We start from the raw sequence: 20,969 nt of genomic DNA on the forward strand, positions 1-20,969 counted from the left end.
GCAGGGAGTCTGCTTCTCCCTCTGACCCTCCCCCCTCTCATGTATACTCTCTCATTCTCGCTCTCTCAAATAAATAGATAAATAAACTTAAAAAAAACCCCACATATCAGGTTTGGAAGGCTCAGCATGCAAAGAAGAACGTAAAATAACTGGTTATTTTTAATATTGATTTAATGTTGAAATGATCGTATTTCGGATGTTTTGGGTTAGACGACATATATTGTTAGAATTAATCTTACCTGTTCATTTTTCACCCTTCAAAATGTGGTCACTAGGAAATTTAAAATGACTTTTTAAGTTTTAAATTTTAATTGGCTTGCATGATAGTTCTATTGGACAACGAGGGGCAGGCGCTTAATGCATACTAATGTATGAATCTGTGAAGCCCACCTTTATCGATCATGTCTTCATAGTTGTATCACATCTGTGTTGTTTTCAAAGTATTTATTAGCACCTGAAACTGCCTTGTGTCTTGTGCCTGTTTATCTGTCTTTTCTAGAGTGGCGCCTCACTGAGGTTAGGGATTTTTGTCTTGCTCATTCCTGTGTCCCTGCGGCCTGGAACAGTACCTGGTACACAGTAGGTGCTCAATAAATATTTGTGGCATGAATGAATAGATGAATGAATGAATGAATGAATGAATGAATGATGAGGAGGGGGATGGAGGGATGCATGAGTCCCTACCTGCAGCACCTGCCACTAATGGTAACAGCCGGTGTGGGGGGGCGCACCAGAAACCAGGTAACCTGCCCCAGCAGGTGAGCCTCAGTTTCCCAGCCTGCAAAATGGGAACCCAGGAGCAGGAACCTGCGAGGATGAAGTAGGAGAATCAGAAGATGCAACCGCACCCTGCGACCGGCCTGGATCCCTGCCCCTCCTCTCCATTCCCTGCCCAAGCTTTCCTGCCTCCCACAACACCAGTTTGGGGTTGTCTTCCCCAATAATGCGCGCACTCTAAAGGGTCAAGTTGTCATTTAGGTTCGCTAAAATCAGCAGTGCCATTGCCACCCCACAATTTCTCCCTTCCCAGAGGCACCCCCTCTTTAGCGTCCTTTTTTTTTTTTTAAGAATTTATTTATTTGAGAGAGAGAGAATGAGAGATAGAGAGCACGAGAGGGAAGAGGGTCAGAGGGAGAAGCAGACTCCCCGCTGAGCAGGGACCCCCCCCCCCGATGTGGGACTCGATTCCGGGACTCCAGGATCATGACCCGAGCTGAAGGCAGTCGCTCAACCAACTGAGCCACCCAGGCGCCCCTCTTTAGCGTCTTTTACCTGATTATTTTGACATTCACTTCCGCATGTCTAAGTAAGACCTGCTTTGCCGCTTTTTGTTTTTTTCAGGCTTAGTATTGACTTCCCTCCAGGAGACATTCAGAATCAACCTGAAAGTTGATTTTCTTTTTTTTAATTTGGCTCCTTTTCATGATCCTTATCATTGGCCCAGCCCCCAGGCCTTCTCCAGTTGGAGTCAATGGTTGTCATATTCAGGCATCTGAACCGCCCGGAGTAGGGTGCCTGGTGGGGGGTGTTCCTTGAAATTACAGATTATAGATCCCGCCCATGGAGTGTTTGCTACAGGAAGTCTGAGGCTGCCCGAGAATCTGCATTTCTAACAAGCTGCTCAGTGAAGCTGCTGCTGCTGCTGCAACGACCACGCTTTGAGAACCGTCCCTCTAATTTTTCTCAAAATGGATTTAAAATGAGGCGCGCCCAGCTGGCTCAGTCAGTGGAGCGTGCGACTCTTGATCTCGGGATTGTGAGTTTGAGCCCCATGTTGGGTGTAGCGATTACTTAAAAAAATAAAATCTTAAAAAAAAAACAAAACAGATTCAAGATGATTCAGGAGATCTATCCATGGCATGTGTCCAAAGGGCTCTTCCTGGAGGCTTTTTGTTATTGTTGTTTTAAATGGTGGTAAAACGCACACAACATAAAATTTACCACTCTCACCATCTCTACGTGCACAGCTCAGCGGCACGAAGCACACTCACACCGTCCTGCGACCACCCCCACCCTCCGTCTCCAGAACGTTCCATCTCCCCAAACTGAGACTCGGTCCCCACGAAGCACAGACTCCCCACCCCCTGCCCCAGCCCCGGCTCCCACCCTCTCCTCTCTGTCTGTGGGGACGGGACTCCTCTGGGGACCTCCTGGGAGTGGGGTCCTGCGGGATGTGTCCTTCTGGGTCTGGCTCCTCTCGCTGAGCCCGGTGTCCTCGGGGCCTGTCCACGTCGTGGCAGGCGTCAGGGCCCCTTCCTTCCCGAGGCGGAGTAACATTGCAATGTGTGGATGGACCACACTGTGTTTATCCTTCAACCTTTGATTCCCTTAAGCCTTTGGGCTCCACTCTGGGTTGGTTCTCTTCTGACAGAAGCTGGGGATTCCTTTTGCCACATCCTGAGTCCTGTTCTCCAACCTTCCCTTTCTTGATTTGTCCCCTTGTTTTGACGGAAAACATTTCAGAAACATGTTTCTAGCCTCTGGGTGTGGCTGTGACCTGCTCCATCTTCCTGATTCCCCATCATCCCATTCCCAGGCACCCCAGAGCCCAGTCTCCCACCTACTTTGCCAGCACCCCAGACAGTGATGAGGGGCCATGTCTCCGAGTCAGACAGGCCTGGGTGAAAATATCCTAGGTCTGTCCCTCACCACGTGGGTACCCAGACTCCTCCACTCGCCCCCCAGCAGAAATCGTTAGTCATGAACAAAACAAATATAATACCAACATTTATTACCCCCTGAATCATGATCTCAGAATTAGTAACCACCTAGCCATATCATTAATAAATTCACCCTTCAACTTTAATGACAATATGAACACAGTTATTCTTAACACTGTATGTAAATACACTGATTCGCAGCATGATTCTTTGTGATTTGCAGTAAGTGACTTCAACGTTCTGAGATCCTGTTTTCTTTGTGTGTAAAACGGAAATGATAATAGTCCCCATCTGGTTGATCAATACTATCAAATATTTATTTTCTTCTAGGTGTTATGTTCTATATTAGGTACTGGGAAAGTATTAGTAGTAAAAAAAAAAAAAAGCAAACAAGAAATAGATCCATGACTTATGGAGAGATTGCTTGCAGAGGCTTTTGCACTAGACTGACATTTTAATTACATTGTTACTTGTAACTTACCGTTGTATTATACATGGTGTTATATATTATATATGACACTCGCACATTATATACCATTATCTCTATTATAATAGTACCATACTTTTTCTATCAATGATATTAGTATGCCTATATCTTTTTTTTAAAGATTTTATTTATTTATTTGAGACAGAGAGAATGAGAGAGAGAGAGAGAGAGAGAGAGAGAGCGCACATGAGAGGGGGGAGGGTCAGAGGGAGAAGCAGACTCCCTGCCGAGCAGGGAGCCCGCTGCGGGACTCGATCCTGGGACTCCAGGATCATGACCTGAGCCGAAGGCAGTGGCTTAACCAACTGAGCCACCCAGGCGCCCTGTATGCCTATATCTTAATAACACATATTTTATATACTGTGCATATTAATACAAATCAAATTTATTTTGACTTATTACATCACTTATTACGTCATTATAACTACTACGTATGACAAAGCACATATCATAAGTCAGTGTCATCTGCAATATGATGTTAAGTAGCTGATTAACTGTAGACAGCGCTTGGATTTATGACGTGTGACAATATTCTAGCAATAGGATTAGACGACGCGCATGGCGCCGCCCTTCCACCCCCTGGGCGCGTGGGGGCGCTCGAGACGCGGAGACGCACGCAGGCCCACCCCCGAGCCCCGGCCGGCGGCGCGCGCGCGCAGCGCGCTGGCGCATGCTGGCCCCGCCTCCGGGCCCGCCCCCCGCGCCCCGGGCCCGGCCCCCTCCCTCCGCCCTCCAGCCGGCGGCGGTTGTTGTTCGGCGGCGGCGGCCGCAGCTCGGGTGCAGCCTCCGGCCGCCCGCCCGCCGGCCGGTCCGCGCGCGCGGCCATGGAGCTGGAGGTGCCGGACGAGGCGGAGAGCGCCGAGGCGGGGGCCGTGACCTCGGAGGCGGCCTGGGCCGCGGAGAGCGGGGCGGCGGCAGGTAACGGTGCCGGACCTCCCTCCCACCCCTCTCCCCGAGTGGGCCCGCCCGGCCTCCCCCCGCCGCGGCCCAGTGGAGCCGCCCGAGCGCCGGAGGGGCGCCGGGACCCGCCGCGGGGAGGCCGGAACGTTCCAATCGGGGGCGCTCGCGGGGGGGGGGGATGGGACACACCGGGCGGGGGGCTCGCGGGGGCGCCGCCCTGCCCGGGGGTTCCGGGGGCGCGTGCGGGGCCCGGTTCTGGGAGGACGCGGGGTGAGCAGCCCCCTTCGGAGGCGTGCGGGGAACGCGGGTCCTCACCCTCGGGCGGGGCGGGGGGAGGTGAGGCCACGCGGTGGGTGGGCGCGCTGCCTCCGGCCGAGGGCGTCTGGGGACGGCATCCCACCCAGGCCTGTTGGTGGGGGCGGGGGAGCCGCTCTCCGTGTGTGGGACGGTGCAGCAGCCCTGTTCTGGTGAGGGGCCATGCTTCCGAGATGGGCATGGCAGGGGAGGTGACGCCGTCCCAGACGTGCCCCCGCCTTCCTGCGCCGGCCACCTTGCTGGGGTCAGCTTCTGGGATCCCCCCTGTGGGCACATCTGGGGGGTGAAGGGCAGGAGTTGCCAGGGTGGGGGGCTGGGGGGTCTTTGAGGCCATCTGGGCCAGCTTCCTGACTATCCCATCTCTCTTCGTGGGGGTCACCGCACCCGGCTTCTAGTGCACTGGCCATTCATTGTCTTTCTGGGCCTCAGTTTACCTCGTTATGACGGGAGGGGATTGAGGACATGACATCTCGCCGTGCTTTCAGGGCCAGGGCTCTCTTTGCAGGCAGGTGGGGGAAAAAGAGGCACTCCCTCCCCCAGCCTTCTCCCTGGACGCTGGAGGGCCGCTGTTGGTGTGTAGGGCACTGTTTCCGCCCTCGCCCTCCAGAACAGCAGGTGTGCGGAGCGAGGTGGCCCGGCCCAGCTCCCGGCGGGCTCCCGGCCGGCTGTGCCATGGGCAGCAGCGGAGCTGGGCCGCTGCCCAGAGGAATCTTCTCCTCCACGCTTCCTTCTGGGTCACATTCTCAAGCTTCCAAACAGAAGTTTCCGGATCTGCAGGATCCTCTGCTCCCATCAGGCAGCCCCCGCTAGCAGAGGCCCTGCAGACACCCACACGGGCATCGTCCTCCTTCTCCCCCAGGCCTCCTGAAGCTTCCTTGGCAGGCGGGATATGCTGTGTGGCTGAGGGGGGGGTGGGGTTGGGCGAAATGTCTGGAGAGAGAGCCCTGGAGCCAGCGAGCTTCCCCACTGCCGCCCCACGCCCTGGGCTCTGGAAGGCTCCCGCCGCTTCTGTCCCTACTGCCATCTGGAAGCGCTCGGTAGATGCCCTGCTTCCTTCGACCATCCGGTTGCCTCGCCCTTGTTCTTGGCCAGGGATTGGTGCCCTGGCCCGGCTAGCCCTAGACGTGGTTCCGGGACCCAGCCATGCTCCTTTATCAGACCCCTGACCTCCACCATCAGCCCTCCAACCGGGGCTGGTCAGAGACCAAACAGCCCAAGGCTCAGTGACCACAAGAAAGCTGCATAGCAAACATTTATGTTATTAGGGGCTCAGTGAGCCAGATGGGGGCAGATAAGATCCCAGGCCCAGCAGCGGCTGGGTCTAAGCACAGGGACCTGGAAGATAAGGGGCCAGCCCTGACTGCCTGTCACCAAAATCCACAGAAATCTGACTCCCCTGGCAAATCTTTTCTCTCACTCACTCTAAAATTAAGAGCTGCTGCTCCCTTTCCAAACTCCTTTCTCCTGATATAAATCCTAAGTTTGGGTGAAAACCGTCCAGGCTTTTCCTGCTGCTCATAGAAATGTAGAAATCCATAAACACGTCTGCTTATTTTTCGCCAAGATGGTTCCATGCCACACCAGGGGCTCTCCGCCTCGGCACTATTGACTTTTTGGGCTGGAAAATTCTGTTTTGGAGGTAGCTTCCTGGGCACTGGAGGGGGCTGAGCAGCATCCCTGGCCCCGGCCATTCAGTGCCAGGAGCACCGCCCCTGAGTTGTGATGAATCATAAATCTCCCCAGACATCTCCAGGGTCCCCTGGAGACACAGTCACCCTAGGTGAGAACCTTTGGTCTCACTCTATCTGTTATCCCTTAATTTGGGTTGCTTTTTATCTGCAATAATCTGAACTTCCCAGTCCCCTGTTGGTATCAATTACTTTCTTCAGAGAGAGAGAATATGGGACCATGGTGAAGAGGGGACGAAGCCCAGTTATACTGCCTGGGTTCCACTCAGTTGCTGTGAGACTTTGAAGGGCAAATGCCTTGACTTTTCTGAGCCTCTGTAGCCCCATCTGTAAAATGGGGTGATTTGTATACCTGCTTGGGGCTGGCCACGATGAGCTTCACCTGAGTTAGTGTGCGTCAGCATGTTGAGAGTGCTTGAGGAAAGACAGCCCATTTTAGGCACCAGCCATTACTAGTTCAACCAGCCTCCTGCTGAGGACCATTCTGGCTGCTTCTGGAGTCTACCTTTTGCTGTGACCAGCGATGCTATGGTAAACATCCTTGAACATGGCCCCTAACTGTGGTGCTTTAACTTCTAGCAGTTGAAGTCTCTGCTTTGGAATGGCTGGGCCGTGGTGAGCTGCTTGAAAATTGTTATCTGATGCCTACTGGCTTTCCAGAAAGGTCTGGCAGGGGCCGAGAGGGACCCTCGCCACAGTGTTGCCAGCTCCGAATGTTACCAGCCTCCTTGGCTGGTCTGATGGAGGTGAAATGGTCTCTTGGTGTTTAGAATCTGGTTACTTTAAATGCCCTGCTCTTTGCTCCCGACGCCTGGTCCAGGAAGGGCCGGATGGGGTTCTCTGCTGGCTTTTGGGGGCTTGGATGCATTCACGGGGCCAACTGTTGGGACCTGTGATCTGCCTCTGGGCTTTTGGCCTGAGCTGTGGTCTGGTTTTCTGAGCCATTTCCCTCCTGTCCTTCCAACTTGAATGATATCACAGAACAGTTGGCTTCATTCCCAGCACCCCCCAGCCCCCTCCCACATCTAATCTGGTGGCAGATTATGCTGGTTTTGTCTTCAGAATGGACCCAGAGTCTGCCTGCTTCTTCCGTATTCTCTGCCCCACCTGGTCTAACCCCATCATCCATCACTGGCCTGGTACCCCGTCTCTTCCTTGCTCCCTACAGCTCATTCCAGAAGGCTCCCATTAAAAACTGACTTAGGTCCCGCCCTTCTCTGCCCATAGCCCTCCAGGGCACCCACCTCCCTGGAGGACCTGCCCTCCCCTTCGCCCTCTTTCCCCCTCGCCCACTCTGCTCTGGCCACACAGCCTCCTTTGCTGTTCCTCCCACCCACCAGGCGTGGTCCTGCCCCAGGGCCATTGCACATGTGCTCTCTGTCTAGAACGTTCATCCTTCATATCTGTGTTGTTTGCTTCCTTAGCTCTTTCAAGTTTTTGCTCAAATATCTCCTTCCCAGTGAGGCCTCCCCCAACGTTGCGGGAGGCCTGAAGGGTAGAAAGGAAGATGGTGCAGCCCAGGCAAAGACCTGGTGCGCTTGAAAAACAGCAGGGGCCCACAGGGCTGGGGTGGGGCATTGTCATCGGAGGCCTCCTCAGTAGTTGTGGCCTAGTGGTCCCTCACCCCCTTGTTGCCTGTCAGCTGTGTCCCTTGGAGACAGAAATCTCCCAGTTGGAATTCTGCCCTGGATGCTTCTTGGCAGTGTGACACTTTTACCTCTGACAGTTCAGTCCCCTCCACGGAGAGGCCTTGGGAGCTAGCCTGCTCGGTTCACATCCCAGGTGCATCCTTGGCCAGCTAGGGGGACATGCCGCCTCAGGGTCTCCATCTGTGAGATGGGTGTGATGAGTGTACCTGTCTCATGCGGCTGCATCAAGTAGACAGACTTGCATGCCCTGAGAAGCGCCCCTGGCAGGTAGCCAGCTCTGTGTGGGCACTGGGAGTTTCCCTCCTCGGAGGGACAGGTGAATTCCAGGGGGCCACATGTGGTCTGCTGCTTCGGTGCAGAACCTGGAACAATTACGGGTCTGCTGTCAGACTTCCGGGTACACAAGGACACGCGGGTGCTTCTTACTTTGTCCTTGAACAGTGCTCATTAAACCTTGATCAGGCACCTGCCGTGGACCAGAGGGGGTTCTAGATGCAATGATCTGGGCAACTTCCTCGCAGCTTTCATGGCGAACAAGTAAACGGATAGGATCAGGGGTCAGCAGCCTGGACCTCTAGGGCCAAGGCCCGTCCGTCCCCAGTTTCTGTCAATGAAGTTTTATTCCCACACTGCCACATCCACCCACTCACATGTTGTCTGTGACGATTTTTGCTTGTAGACCTTATGGTCTGCAGAGTCAGAAATACTCACGGTCTTGTGCTTTACGGAAAATGTTTGCCATTCCCTGATGAGAGTGTGCCGGTCAGTGGTGAGCACGTAGTGGGGAAAGGGACAGTCGTGGTGATCCGGTGCAGGACCAGCTGCAGCTGGGGTGGTCAGGGAGGAGTGGCCTGAGTGAGGAATGCAGCCATGGGTTGAGTGTGCCAGGCAGGGGGATTAGCCTGTGCAAAGGCCCTGAGGTAGGAACAAGCTTGATTCATTTGATCCAAGGAAACAAAGTCCGTGTTTTGGGGGACCCTGAAACAGGCAGGGCCAGTCATGCGGGGCTGTGGCAGGGGGGCCCTGGCCCAGCACTCTGGCCGGTTGGTGGGGAAGGAGCTTCCCGCGGCAGGTGGCAGGTGAGCTGTGCTGAGCCAGGCTGGGGGCCTGAATGGAGGCTGTGGGGGTTGAGGGGGGTGAGGGAGCCGCGGAACCCCGGAGGGGTTGGCCTGTGCCCTGGAGCTGGTGGGGGGGGGGCGGTGGGGAGGGCCCGGGAAGGAGCAAGTTCCAGCAGGCTCATGCTGATGTGGGAGGGGCAGGCCGGGTCTTGACCCGGGGCTGACCCTGCCTTGGCCACAGACACTGTGCCTCTGAGCAGGTGAAGTTCCTGCTCCCCATCTCGGCTGCTCTCAGGGTGAGGGCAGCGGGGTCCCAAGAATTCAGGTGACAGGAGCAGGGGGAGGCCTGCGGCCCCAGGGTGGTGCTCCCTGAGTGACCGCTCCGCGACGCTGGCTCCGCGGGTCTCAGGCCCCCAGGCCTTTCTGCCCACACCGCCCGCCACTGTGACGGAGCCTCGTGTCACCACTCGTGACAAGGCTGGTTGAGACCCCACTGGGGATTGCCTGCCGCTGCCAGCTGGACTGCTCACGTGTGGGGATTAGAGACGTGGGGGATTAGCCACAGGGCCCCGCACCCGCTCCTCCACCAAGCCACCCTGGAAGGCTTGGGGTCCAGCCCGAGGGGCCCCACGTGCTCGAGCCAGTGTGAAGGCATTTTGGCTTCGGTTGGAAAAAGGAACCCCCAACATTTTGTCACAATTGCTTTCTGTCTCGTGCGTGCACCATGCACACATTTCTTGGCCTCTATTCTGGATGCGTGGGGTTGCCGTTGAAGGTTTAAGGAAGTGGGGTGCAGTTCGGGCGTTTGTGTATGAAGGACACCCCAAGGTGCGCTTGGGCTAGTCAGTCCCCTTCTCATTGCTCACCCCCATTCCCACATTTAATAATTCACATCTCAGAACTCTCTTTATTTTCTGGGAACCACACAGTTGTATCTTTCCCATATCCATTTGGTCTCTCAGGTCTTTTTCTTATTGATTTGTGGAAGCTCTTTATATATCATGAAAGGTTTTTATTTTTGTTTTTAGTTCATGACACAGCGTGAGTAGTCTTTTCCTATCTTCTCTTACAACGGTAATTAACGCCAGGCAGGTATCTTTGTATTTATGTGGTCAAATTTATCAGTCTCTCCTTTTATGGTTTCTCAGTTTGGTGTCATGGATGGAAAAGTGTTCCCTGTTCTTTCTTTCTTTTTTTTTTTTACAGTTAAGGTTTTGGTTTTTTTTGTTTTGTTTTGTTTTTGAAGATTTCATTTACTTATTTATTTGAGAGAGAGAATGAGAGAGAGAGAGAGAGCATGAGAGGGGGGAGGGTCAGAGGGAGAAGCAGACTCCCCGCCGAGCAGGGAGCCCGATGCGGGACTCGATCCCGGGACTCCAGGATCATGACCTGAGCCGAAGGCAGTCGCCCAACCAACTGAGCCACCCAGGCGCCCTCTTTTTTTTTTTTTTTAAGATTTTATTTATTTATTTGAGAGAGAGAGAATGAGAGATAGAGAGCACGAGAGGGAAGAGGGTCAGAGGGAGAAGCAAGAAGCAGACTCCCCGCCGAGCAGGGAGCCCGATGCGGGACTCGATCCCAGGACTCCAGGATCATGACCTGAGCCAAAGGCAGTTGCTTAACCAACTGAGCCACCCAGGCGCCCCAAGTGTTCCCTGTTCTGAGGTTATAATTTTTCTAGTACCTCTGTAGTTCCACTTAAAAAAAAAAAAGCCTTTAAAGTCTCGCTATATTTGGAATTTATCCTCACACAAGGTGTTAAGAGAGTTTACTGTTCCATGTTTTTCCAGGTGGCTCAGGGTTGTCCCAACTCCACTTTCTGGATAATCTGCTTTCCTCCCCGATTTGAGATGCCACCTTTATCACATACCAGATTCCTGCACGTGGCTGGTCTATTTCTGGACTTTCTGTTCTGTGCCACTCATCTGCCTGATTCTTGCAGCAGGCAAGTCTGTAACTACAAGTAATAACATGTTTCCTTTAAAAGAACAACAATCAGACCTGTGGTCAGGAGGAAGGGAAGATTTCTGTTTCCTGCTCTCTGTTTCTAGGAGCAGAAACCACCATTCCAGGTGGTTTTCTGTGTTCATACCTACCTTTTCTTTTTTAACATCTTATTTTGAAAATTTTCAAGCCTGTGGGAAAAGTTGCAGGCATTCACTGCAGCATTCCGCCCTTAGCCGAGATTCAGCAGCTGCTCACAGACACTTCACCACATTATGTTATGTTTTTACTGAACATGTATTATCGTGTGCTTGCGTGTGTGTGAGAGAGAGAGAGAGAGGGAGAGAGAGGTGCTGCGGGTCATTGCAAGCCAGCTGCAGACGTGTTGCCCCTCTGTCCTAATACGTGGGTGTAGCCGGTTCCCCATCATTCCCAGCAGTTCTGTCCCGTGAAGTCTCCGCGAACACGGAGTTCGCGAATACTGAAGCAGGGCTTCTGCAGGAACACAGAGTTAGGTCCCGGTGAGCCTCTGGTCACGACATTTTCAACATGGAGCTTGTGTCACGTGTGTGTGTTTCTGCTTAGACTCTTTGTAAACTATGTATTGTTGATTCACTAACACTGAACTCAGGGCAGCTGGCGGAAGCTGGTCTAACACGTGTGTTTTCTGAGGCGCGTCACGCACAGCCTTCTCGGCTCAGGAGCCCCAGACCACAGCAGCTCTACCCTCGGGGGCTGCTGTGAACACTGAAAATCACCGACAGAAAGCACAGACATTTAAAACGTGTCCCTCAGTAGGCCATGGAAAGGGCCCTTGTCTGTAGTACAAGAAAAGAGAGACCTGAAGGCAGAGTGACCTCTGCTGGACACATGGGTGGGAGGTGACAGATTTTTCACTCCCCTGGTGTGTCTATGGGTGACCGTGAAAGGCTCAGGAGTATTGATTTGGGGCTGCAAACGGCCAGTGGGTAAATTTGCAGGTTCGGGATCTGCAAATAAGGAGCAACTATGTATCCTATAAGCAAGGATATTCTCTTCGCTAAGTGTGGGGATCAAGTTTAAGAAGTTTAAATCCGGTCCACAGTCAGGATTCACGTTTTATCAGTTAATCCAAAATTGTCCTGGATGGCAGTCTTTGTCCCGTCGCTGGGATTCAGTCCGGGATCACACTCAGACCTGGGGCAGCAGGTCTCCCGGGGCCCCAATTAGACAAGACTTCCTCCCAGGCAGACGTGCACTCTGTGGACCCAGCCCCACCACCTGAGGCCTTCCGCCTGAGCCGTTGTGAGTGAGCCACCCCCTGCTCCAGTCCCTTCAGTGCCAGCCCTCTGCCTGCACCTTCAGGAAGCCCACCTGGTGCTCTCCAGCCTCAGGCCCTGGACTTTGGTGGGAGGCCTGCGTCTGGCACGGACGTGTGTGTAACCGTGTTTGTGGCGAGGGTGGTGAAAGTTCTGGAATCTCCTTTCTCTTTTTCTTCAATGCTGGGGCTTTAGAAAACTGTCCACTGGCCTAAGGCCTGCTGAGTTCTGGATTAATGGCCACCCTCCCCCCACCCTTTGCAAGGCTTCCTGTTTACCACTCTGGAAACGCATTTGCTTTGTGCAGTGAGGTTGAGGTGGGGGGAGCAGGACAGATCTCAGGATAGGGGAGGAAGGGTAGGCTGCTGGTCGGGGCTCTGCCCCCGGAGACTGCCCCCTGCCTCCATTCTCGGCACCCCCAGGTGCACCTTCCCCTCCAGCCACACCAGACCCTTTCTTCGCTGTTCCACAAAGCCATCCCGTCCCGTTCCCACAGGACCTTTGCATGTGCTCTCTCCCCCTTAGAGTGCCTTCGCCCTTCACTTCCCTCACTGGGTCTGCCCATGTGGTAGTTCGTGTGGGCACCTCGCTCTTCTTCCTGGCTGAGCGACATTCTGTAATATGGATAGAGCGTATTTTGTGTCTCCGTTCGTCTGTTGATGGACCCTGGGTTGTTTCCACTTTTTGTCTGTTACGGATAGTGTGTCCGTGAACATGTGCGGGCAGGGTTTTGTGTGGACGGGTGTTGTCATTTCTCTTGGGTGGACACCCAGGAGTGGAAGTGCCGGGTTGTGTGGAGACTCTTAAGTTTAACCTTTTGAAGAACTGCCAGCCTTATCCGCAGCAGCTGCCCCACTTTCCATTCCCACCAGCCGTGCTTGGGGGCTCTGATTACCCTCCATCCTGGACATTACTTGCCCCTGTGTGTCTCTTTGACTCTGGCTGTCCCGGTGGGCATGAAGTGCTTTCACTGCGGTTTTGATCGGTGTTTCCCTGACGATTAGTGATGTGGAGCGTCTTTTCGTGGGCTTGTTGGCTGTTTGTACATCTTCTGTGAAGACATGTCATGTTCAGACCCTTTGCTCATTTCTCATTTGAGTTATTTTTCTTTTTATTGAATTGTAAGTGTTCTTTATGTATTCTAGATACTATTCCCTTCTCAGATCTGTGATTTGCAAATATTCTCTCCCGTGCTGTAGGTTCTCTCTTCACTTCCTTGGTGGTGTCCTTTGACGTGCAAACATTAAAAAATACATATCTTATTTATTTTTAAAGTAGGCCCCACGCCCAGCGTGGGGCTTGAATTCACGACTCCAAGATCAAGAGTTGCTTGCTCCACCAACTGAGCCAGCCAGGCTCCCCAAACGTCTTTAATCTTGAGGAAGTTCAGTTTATTTTCCCTCGGTTGTTGGTGCTTCAGTTGTCACATGCAACTGACCCGTGTGATGGGCCTGACCCATCGTGATAAAGACTTAGGCCTATTTTCTTCTGAGAGCTTTATTGTTGCATCTGTTACGTTGGTTTAGATTTCTTCTGCGTTTTGAGTCACTTCTGTGTATGGTCTGAGATAGATTCCAACTTCATCCTCCACGCGTGGAAATCCAGTTGCCCCAGCGCTGTTTGCTGAGACTGTTCTCTCCCCTTGGAGTGGTCTTGGCAGCTTTGTCGAAATCCATGGACTGTGGACATGTACGTCTACTTCTGGGTTCTCACTGATGTATTCTGGACCACTCCCTGATGTCTTTGTTTGTCTTTATGTGGCAGGGTCACACTGTCTTGGTTCCTGTGGCTTTGTAGTCAGTTTTGAAATGGGGAAATGTGAGGGGCACCTGGGTGGTTCAGTTGGTTCAGCATCTGACTCGGTTTCGGCTCAGGTCATGATCTTGGGTTCAGGGTCGTGAGATTCAAGCCCTCCGTGCTCAGCGGGGAGTTGGCTTGAGGTTCTTTCTCTCCTTCTGCCCCTCCCCCTGCATTCTCTCTTTCTCTTTAAAATAAATAAATAAATCTTTAAAAAAAAGAAAGGAGGAAATGTGAATCTTCTAACCCTGTTCTGCATTTTACACTTTAACATATTCAGTTTGGCTTGGCTCTTAGTTCCTATCAGTGTAGCTCAGAGCCACCATGTTCTTTCAAACCCGTATAATATTCCACTGTGCACATGCTAGTCACTCATTCCTCTTGCTCATCATCAGCTCGTGATTGAGCACTTACTGTCTGCCAGGCCTGGGGGAAGCCCATCGCCAGGGGAGCCCCGAAGGGGCACGGGAAGAGGCCAGCACCCGGGGGTCAAGGATTCCCACCCTGTCCCGCTCTCCTGAGCTGCACGGGTGGTGTGGATATTCATTCAGCAAATGGATCAGACTCCAGCCCTGGCCTGGCCTCCAGTCATAGCAGGGGCCAAGGTGCATCCTGGGCTTGCCTCCAGGAAGCCCCCAGTCTGGGAGTGGCTGGAGACAGACCCTCATCTTAACCGGCCACACGTGGGTCCTCACAGTGACAGTGGCAGCAAGGCCTGTTCCATCCCTGTCCTCATCTCTTCTTACTCTGTTCCAGCCACTGGGGCCTCTGTGCTGATTCCCCAACTCTGCAGGCACAGTCCTGCCCCAGGACCTTTGCACTGGCTCCTCCTGCCTGGGAGGCTCTGCTGGCTCTAGCATGGCTGGTTCTTCCCCATCTCCTTCCCTCCTTGTGCTTGTGGCTCAGGCTGGAGCCTGACTGCCCGGAATCACATTCATCCATTCCCACTTTTTCCTGGGTAACCTCAGGCCAGTGACCTGGCTGGCCTCTCGGAGCCTCGGCTAAACGTAGGTAGCCATAGTACCAACCTCAGGGGGCTGTAGGGAGGGTTTGATGAATCACATGTAGGTGCACCAGATGGGGCTGGCCCCACATTCAGCAGAAGTCAGCTCTTTGTCACTGTGTCCACGTTCCTGTTACTTTTCCAGCCGGTCGCGGGAGCTGACTGGAGCGTCAGAGTTGGTGGCTCAGTGGTTAGAGACAAAAAGCAGGCTGTGCCCGGAGGCTCCCGCTCCCCCATTTGCCTCCTGAGCCAAGCCCTTAGTGCCCTGGGCCCCAGACCTTGTCGTGACTCCCGTTGTCACCACCAGGGAGAAGGGAGCAGGTGCTGGTGGCCCTGCCCCGTGCCCGGCACAGGCCTCCCTGAGCCGTAGCAGTGAAGCAAGACGTGACTCCTGCCTCAGGAGGCTCCTGGCCTCTAAGAGAGCAGCCCCTGGAGGACCAAAGTCATAAAGAGAAGGTTTGAACTGAGCAGGGGTAGGAATTATGGTAGGGGGTTGGAGAATGGGTTAGGGAGCCATCTCAGCCAGGCGTGCAGGGAGGGTCTCTCTGAGGAGACTTTTGATCCAGGCCTGAATGGTGAAATGGGGAAGAGCATCCTAATCAGAGAAGTGTGTGCAAAGGCCCTGGGGCAGGACTGTGCCTGGCACATGTGAAGAACAGTGAGGAAGCCGTGTGGCAGGAGCGCAGTGAGTAAGGGCAGAAAAGGTGGAGGGGAAGGCAGGGAGGCCTTCTGTGTAGACATCCCCCACACCACTGTCCTCATCTGAGCCCAGGGGCCATGTGGAAACCCCAAGCGTATCACGTAGCTATTGCTGTGAAATAAATTACCCCAAAATGTAGTGGCTTTAGACAGTGGCACACATCTACCATCTCACGGTGTCTGTGTGTCCAGAACCCGGGGGTGGCCGAGCTGGGGCGTTGTGGCGCGGGGTCTCAGATCACGGTGTCTGTGTGTCCGGAACCCGGGGGTGGCTGAGCTGGGTGGCTTCAGCACGGGGTCTCAGATCAGGGTGCAGGCAAGCCTCCTGCCTCATCTGAAGGCTCGACCCGGGCTGGAGGAGCTGCTCCTGAGCTGCTCCCTCATGTGGCTGGTAGCAGTTGGCCTCGGTTTCCCAGGCCATTTACATGTCCTCACAGCATGGTGACCACTTGTCCCCCAGAGAGCAATCCAAGAGCAAGGGAACCCGGCAGTGTCTGACCTGTGTCGGGACTCACATGCTCTCACTTCAGCCGTACCCTGTCGGTCACACCCACAGCTGCTACAGAAGCATGTGGATACCAGGGGGCTGGGCCCACCGGAGCCCATTCTGGAGGCTGGCCACCCCAGCGGGCAGCTCGCTTGGCTTCGGAGCCTCCCTCTCTCATCTGCAGAATGGGGCAGTTGTGGTCCTCTCCCCACAGGGTGGCACGCGGCACGAGCAAGAGCTTGAGCTGAGCAGCCAGCCCATGCCTGATGCCAAGGGACCGTCAAGGTGCAGGGGCCCCCGTGGTAATCCCAGAGCCCAGCGGGCGTCAGGGCCCTGGTTCCAGCCTGGCTCTCCGCCAGCTTACTGGCCCTGCCCCACTCAGCCTCCATGTAAAACAGATCCAGGCCCTAGGATTCTGGAAGTGTAGACCCGCCCTGCTGGGGAGACTGGCCCCCACTGGGAAGTTATTGCCATGTTGAGAGAACGCCCAGCCCCAGGTTCCTCCTGTTCGCCTAGAGCCTGACGGGCAGACACCTGCATGAGTGACGAGCCCCGGGCCAAGGGGGGCCTCCAGCTGAGCAGCCCTGGCTTGCCTCGGTGGCTCCTGGCATATTGTAGAATTCAAGTGCAGTGTTGCAGCCCAGCCCTGGCTTCCGGGGAGTAAAAATATGCCTGGGGAAGAAAACTGGGCAAGAAGCCTCACACGTTGGGCCTGAGACGGCGCGGGGTCTTCCATCGGGCGCCTGCTGGCGCTGGGCTCCTGTGCTCCTGCCCCCTGTCCCCAGATCTGGCTCGTCCACAGGCCCCTTCCCCCGTGGAGGTCTGCGGTTGCGTGTCCAGCGTTGGCCACCTGGTGTCCCCTTGAGGAGCCCCCATCCCCCACACCTAGGCAGAGTGCTGTGGCTCCAGGGCTGGGTGGGGACCCAGGCCTCAGGCTCCGGACCTGCGCCCTGCCCTGGGACTTTACAGGGGACAATCAGGCACCTGCGGGGGGGGGGGGGGGCAGGGTGTGCTGGGAGGACAGCAGCACTGACAGGTGGCCTCCAGGTGCAGCCAGACTTGAAGCTCATCACACCTCTTCCGTTAGGTCAGGGCTTGGCAAGCTTTCTGTGAAGGGCCGGATGGTCTCTGTTCTAAGTGTTCAGTTCTGCCCATTGTAGTGCAGAAGCCATGGTAGAGATTCATACGTGAGTGGGCATGGCTGTGTGTCAATAAAACTTTATTTATAAAACAGACTGTGGGGTTGGTGTGCAGGGCACAGTTGGCTGGCCTGAGTTATATTCTCTCTCTCAAATAAAATCTTTTAAAGGGGGAGAGGTGCCTGGGTGGCTCAGTCAAGCATCCAACTCTTGGTTTTGGCTCAGGTCGTGATCTCTGGGTTTCAGATCGAGCCCTGTGTCAGGCTCCACGCTCAGCGGGGAGTCTGCTTCTCCCTCTGCCCCTGCCCCTCCCCTTCAGCTCACTCTTGCTTTCCACAGTTAATAAATAAAATCTTTTTTTTTTAAATAAATAAATAAAATCTTAAAAAAAAAATATTCCTCCAGGCGCCTGGGTGGCTCAGTCATTCAAGCGTCTGCCTTAGCTCAGGTCCTGGTCCCAGAACCCTTGGATAGAGCCCGGCATCGGGCTCCCTGCTCCGCGGGGAGCCTAGCCTGCTTCTCCCGCTGCCTCTGCCTCTGCCCCTCCCCCTGGTCACGAGCGCTCTCGCTCACTCACTCTCTGTATTTCTCTGTCTCAAATGAATAAATAAAATCTTAAAAAAAAATTCCTCTCCACACACACCTTTGTTCTTCCAGCGGTGTGAGTTAGGCTGCTGTCTGAACGTAAAACATCCTAATTCCACTTCTTTGAGGCTCAGTTTCCCTCTCTGAAGAAGAGAGATGAGAAGCATTGCCCAGGACAGGCCCGGTGGGAAGCTCATGGCCTTGCTGGGCATTCAGCCCTTCATCAGATGTTCAGCTCAGGGAACATGTGAGAGCTCCTTTCCCCATGCTCTTCCCCTGAGGCTCCCGGCGGTGCTTACCCGCAGCCACCTCCACGCAGCCCTTCAGGGTTTCTCACTCCGCCATGCACACTGAGGTCGGCTCTGTGCCTGGGAGCTGGTATGGGGGTCACTGAGGGAGACGAGGAAGTGGCCTGTTCTCCGGAGCTCTCAGTGGAGCCAGGAGGGCCCTGAAGGTGGCGTGGCATGGGTTCCAGAGGGAGCTGCCAGGAGAGGCTAGACGTGGAATCCCTGGGTCCCGGGATGGGCACGGGGAAGGCATCCACTGAGCAGAGAGGAGGTGGGAAGGAGATGTGCCGGCGTGCATGGCCCAGGGTCCGGGGTGTGAAGGAACCTGAGCAGCGGAGGACCCAACAGGCTGGGGTGGGGGGTGGGCACTGGCGTGTGACCGCTTGAGTGCTAGGTCTGGGGCCCCAGTGTCTGAATCCATGAAAGAGGAGCAGTCTCTGTGTGCCCCTGTGATGGTGTGGGTGACCCCGCGCAGAGCGTGCACTGCATGCCACGAGCTTGGCAGAGGTGGCCGGCTTGGAGGGCGCATGATCAGGAGCGTCTGTGCCTGGGGCAGTGAGGCAGAGCGGAAAGTCAGCAAATGCAGGGGGAGCGATATGGAGCTCTCATGCTGGGCCCAATACACAGGGTGGTGGTGGTCACACAGGTGACCAGATGGCTGCAGGACACCGGGCCGGGTGCTTGGGAGCACCGTCGGGAGCAGCAGCTCGGCCTGGAGGGTCTGGGAAAGCCGCAGAAGGGCTTAGCGAGGAAGTTTCCGGTTGCTCATGAGGACAGGTCAGCTTGGGCTGCCTTGAGCCAACCTGGGAGCCAGCCCTTGTGGGCGGAGTGAGTCTGTGGGGTCCCTGGGACCCCCTGCAGCTCTGCTGCCTAGAACTGGGCCAGACCTCTGAGCCTCAGTCTCCCCAGCTGTACAGTGGGTCCAGTGACCGTTGCCTTCCGTGAGTGTTAAGAGGTTGGATGTGGCTTTCAGGATGCCAGCCCAGCACTGGGAATGTGTGTGCTCTAGCTCTTTGCTATGGGGAACTGCAAGCAAAAGCAAAAGTAGACAGGATACTACAGTTAGATATGTTTTTTATCCTAGAATGTTTTAAATACCTAGAGAATACTGACACCCACATCCTACCCGCCCCCTGTCATCCCGCACACCCCCGCAGCGGCTCCGGAGTCCGTCCTGGGCACTGTGGACACAGGGCCAGGTCATTCTGTGGGGGCGTCCTGAGCACTCTGGGGGGCTGAGCAGCATCCTGGACCCCACCCCCTCCATGCCAGGAGCCCCCCAAGTGTGACAACCACAGATGTCCCCAGATGGGGCAGGGCTGCCCTGGGTGAGAGCCACCTTTATGTCACTCCCCTCCACCCAGGTCACTGTCCCTGCCTCCGGGGTATTTGCTGACCCCTGACTGAAGGGGTAAACGAGAAAAGATCTACTTAACCTGCTGGTGTCTTTTATGTTATGTTGTGCTTTTCTGGGTGCTTAAAATCTTGTTACTAAGCATCATGTTTAGACAATGCCAGACCCTCCGTAGCATTTCATCCCCACAGCGGGGCCCAGCAAGCAGGAAATGCTCAATGCTCACAGGAATGAGCGAGGGAGGGAGGGAAGGAACAGAATATTCTTTGGGAAATTGGTTGTTAGGGAAAATTTGTAATTCCTTCCCTGACACCATTCCCTGTTCCAGGGGGCTCAGAGTGAAAAATGCAAACCCGTGAGAGGGAAAAACTATCCAAGAGGAAGAAAACAGCTTTGCGAATCCCAAAGCCTTGGTTTGAGGCTTGCCCTCTGTTTTGAAGTTCTAGGCTGTTGCCGGAGTCCTGCTGCTGCCGGGGCCCTGCGTGGTTGCCCAGAGCCACGGGGAGTGTTCTCCTCCGAGTGTGGGGTCAGAGCCGGGTTGGGTTTCCCTCGTGCCCGTGGGGGCAGGGGGCTGGGGGCTAGCCCAGCCCTGCTTTGGACAGGGGCAGCGTTTCCCCCGGCGTCTCCAGTCCTTGACAGAGACGTGGACTGAGCACCTACTATGTGCGGGGCACTGTTCTCTGCACCTGCCACCTCCGTGCATCATCCTGTGTGTGTGCCCCGCCCTGGGCACCTGGCCACATCCGAGTGACCCTCCTCTGTGGCCCCTGTCTCGGTGATGGGCCCACTGTGTGCCTGACCAGGCCCCCAGCTTCGTGTCCTCCCCAGCCCTCCCCCCCTTGCAGCTGGGTATCTCCCTGTCCTGGCTGTCAGCCCTCCGGGGTCTTTCCCAAATCCACGCCCACCGCTCCATTCGACCTGTGGTGGCTGCGCTCGGACCGCGTGCCAGGACTGGGCCAGGCCGTGGGGAAGCAGCAAGACAGTCCTGGTCTCTGCTCTGCTGGTAAGGAGCAAGGCGGTAAAGCAGTTAGCTTTAGACAGTGACGTGTGTCATGAACAAATAAAACAGGCATGGTAGAGGTTGGGAGGAGGTTAGGGGTGGGAAGGGACAGTTCCCCTAGGAGGTGACATTCAAGCCGAGACTTGAGTGATGGAGGAAAGCAGCCTGCCACGGGGAGATGGAGGGAGAGTGCATTCCAGGCACAGGGCACGGTGAATGCCAAGGCCCTGAGGTGGGAACGTGCCTTCTGGAAGGTATGCTGAGTGAATGTGCGTGAACCCCATGGCACACTGCCTTGCACACTGGTGCTCCGTAATGTCTGCTGTTTCCCGTGTGATCACTCACATTCCTCGGGCAGAAGCCACTCAGAAAACGCGTTTCTCCTAAGCTTGAAAACACCTGGCAGCTGAAGTCAAAATTCACCTTTAACCTGGAGGGAAAAGTTTGCAGATAAAGAAAATTTTCAGCTGTACAGAAAAGTTGAAAGAATGGGACAGTGGGCGCTCACTCCATACCACTTGGATCCTACCGTTGACATTTTGCTGTGCTTACTTCATGCACCCCCCCCTTACCTCCCTCCATCCACCTGTCCCCCCACATCCCCTCCCCACTCTGGGGA

The 20,969-nt window shown here is 54.9% G+C and overlaps 1 protein-coding gene across 1 annotated transcript in view; it reads left to right on the forward strand.

The window, feature by feature from the left end:
* Positions 1-3,897: 3,897 nt before the first annotated feature.
* The window catches only part of PIP5K1C (phosphatidylinositol-4-phosphate 5-kinase type 1 gamma), a 51,781-nt gene continuing 34,709 nt past the window's right edge, over positions 3,898-20,969 (forward strand). The window contains exon 1 of the mRNA XM_028126053.2: positions 3,898-4,065. Within this exon, the coding sequence (XP_027981854.1) occupies positions 3,972-4,065 (94 nt within the window). The 5' untranslated portion in view covers positions 3,898-3,971. The remainder of the gene's footprint in view (positions 4,066-20,969) is intronic.

This window comes from Eumetopias jubatus, unplaced genomic scaffold (assembly GCF_037043125.1).
Source record: "Eumetopias jubatus isolate StellerSeaLion01/CBP00866 unplaced genomic scaffold, mEumJub1_p1.0 scaffold_1, whole genome shotgun sequence".
NCBI classification, from domain to species: domain Eukaryota; kingdom Metazoa; phylum Chordata; class Mammalia; order Carnivora; family Otariidae; genus Eumetopias; species Eumetopias jubatus.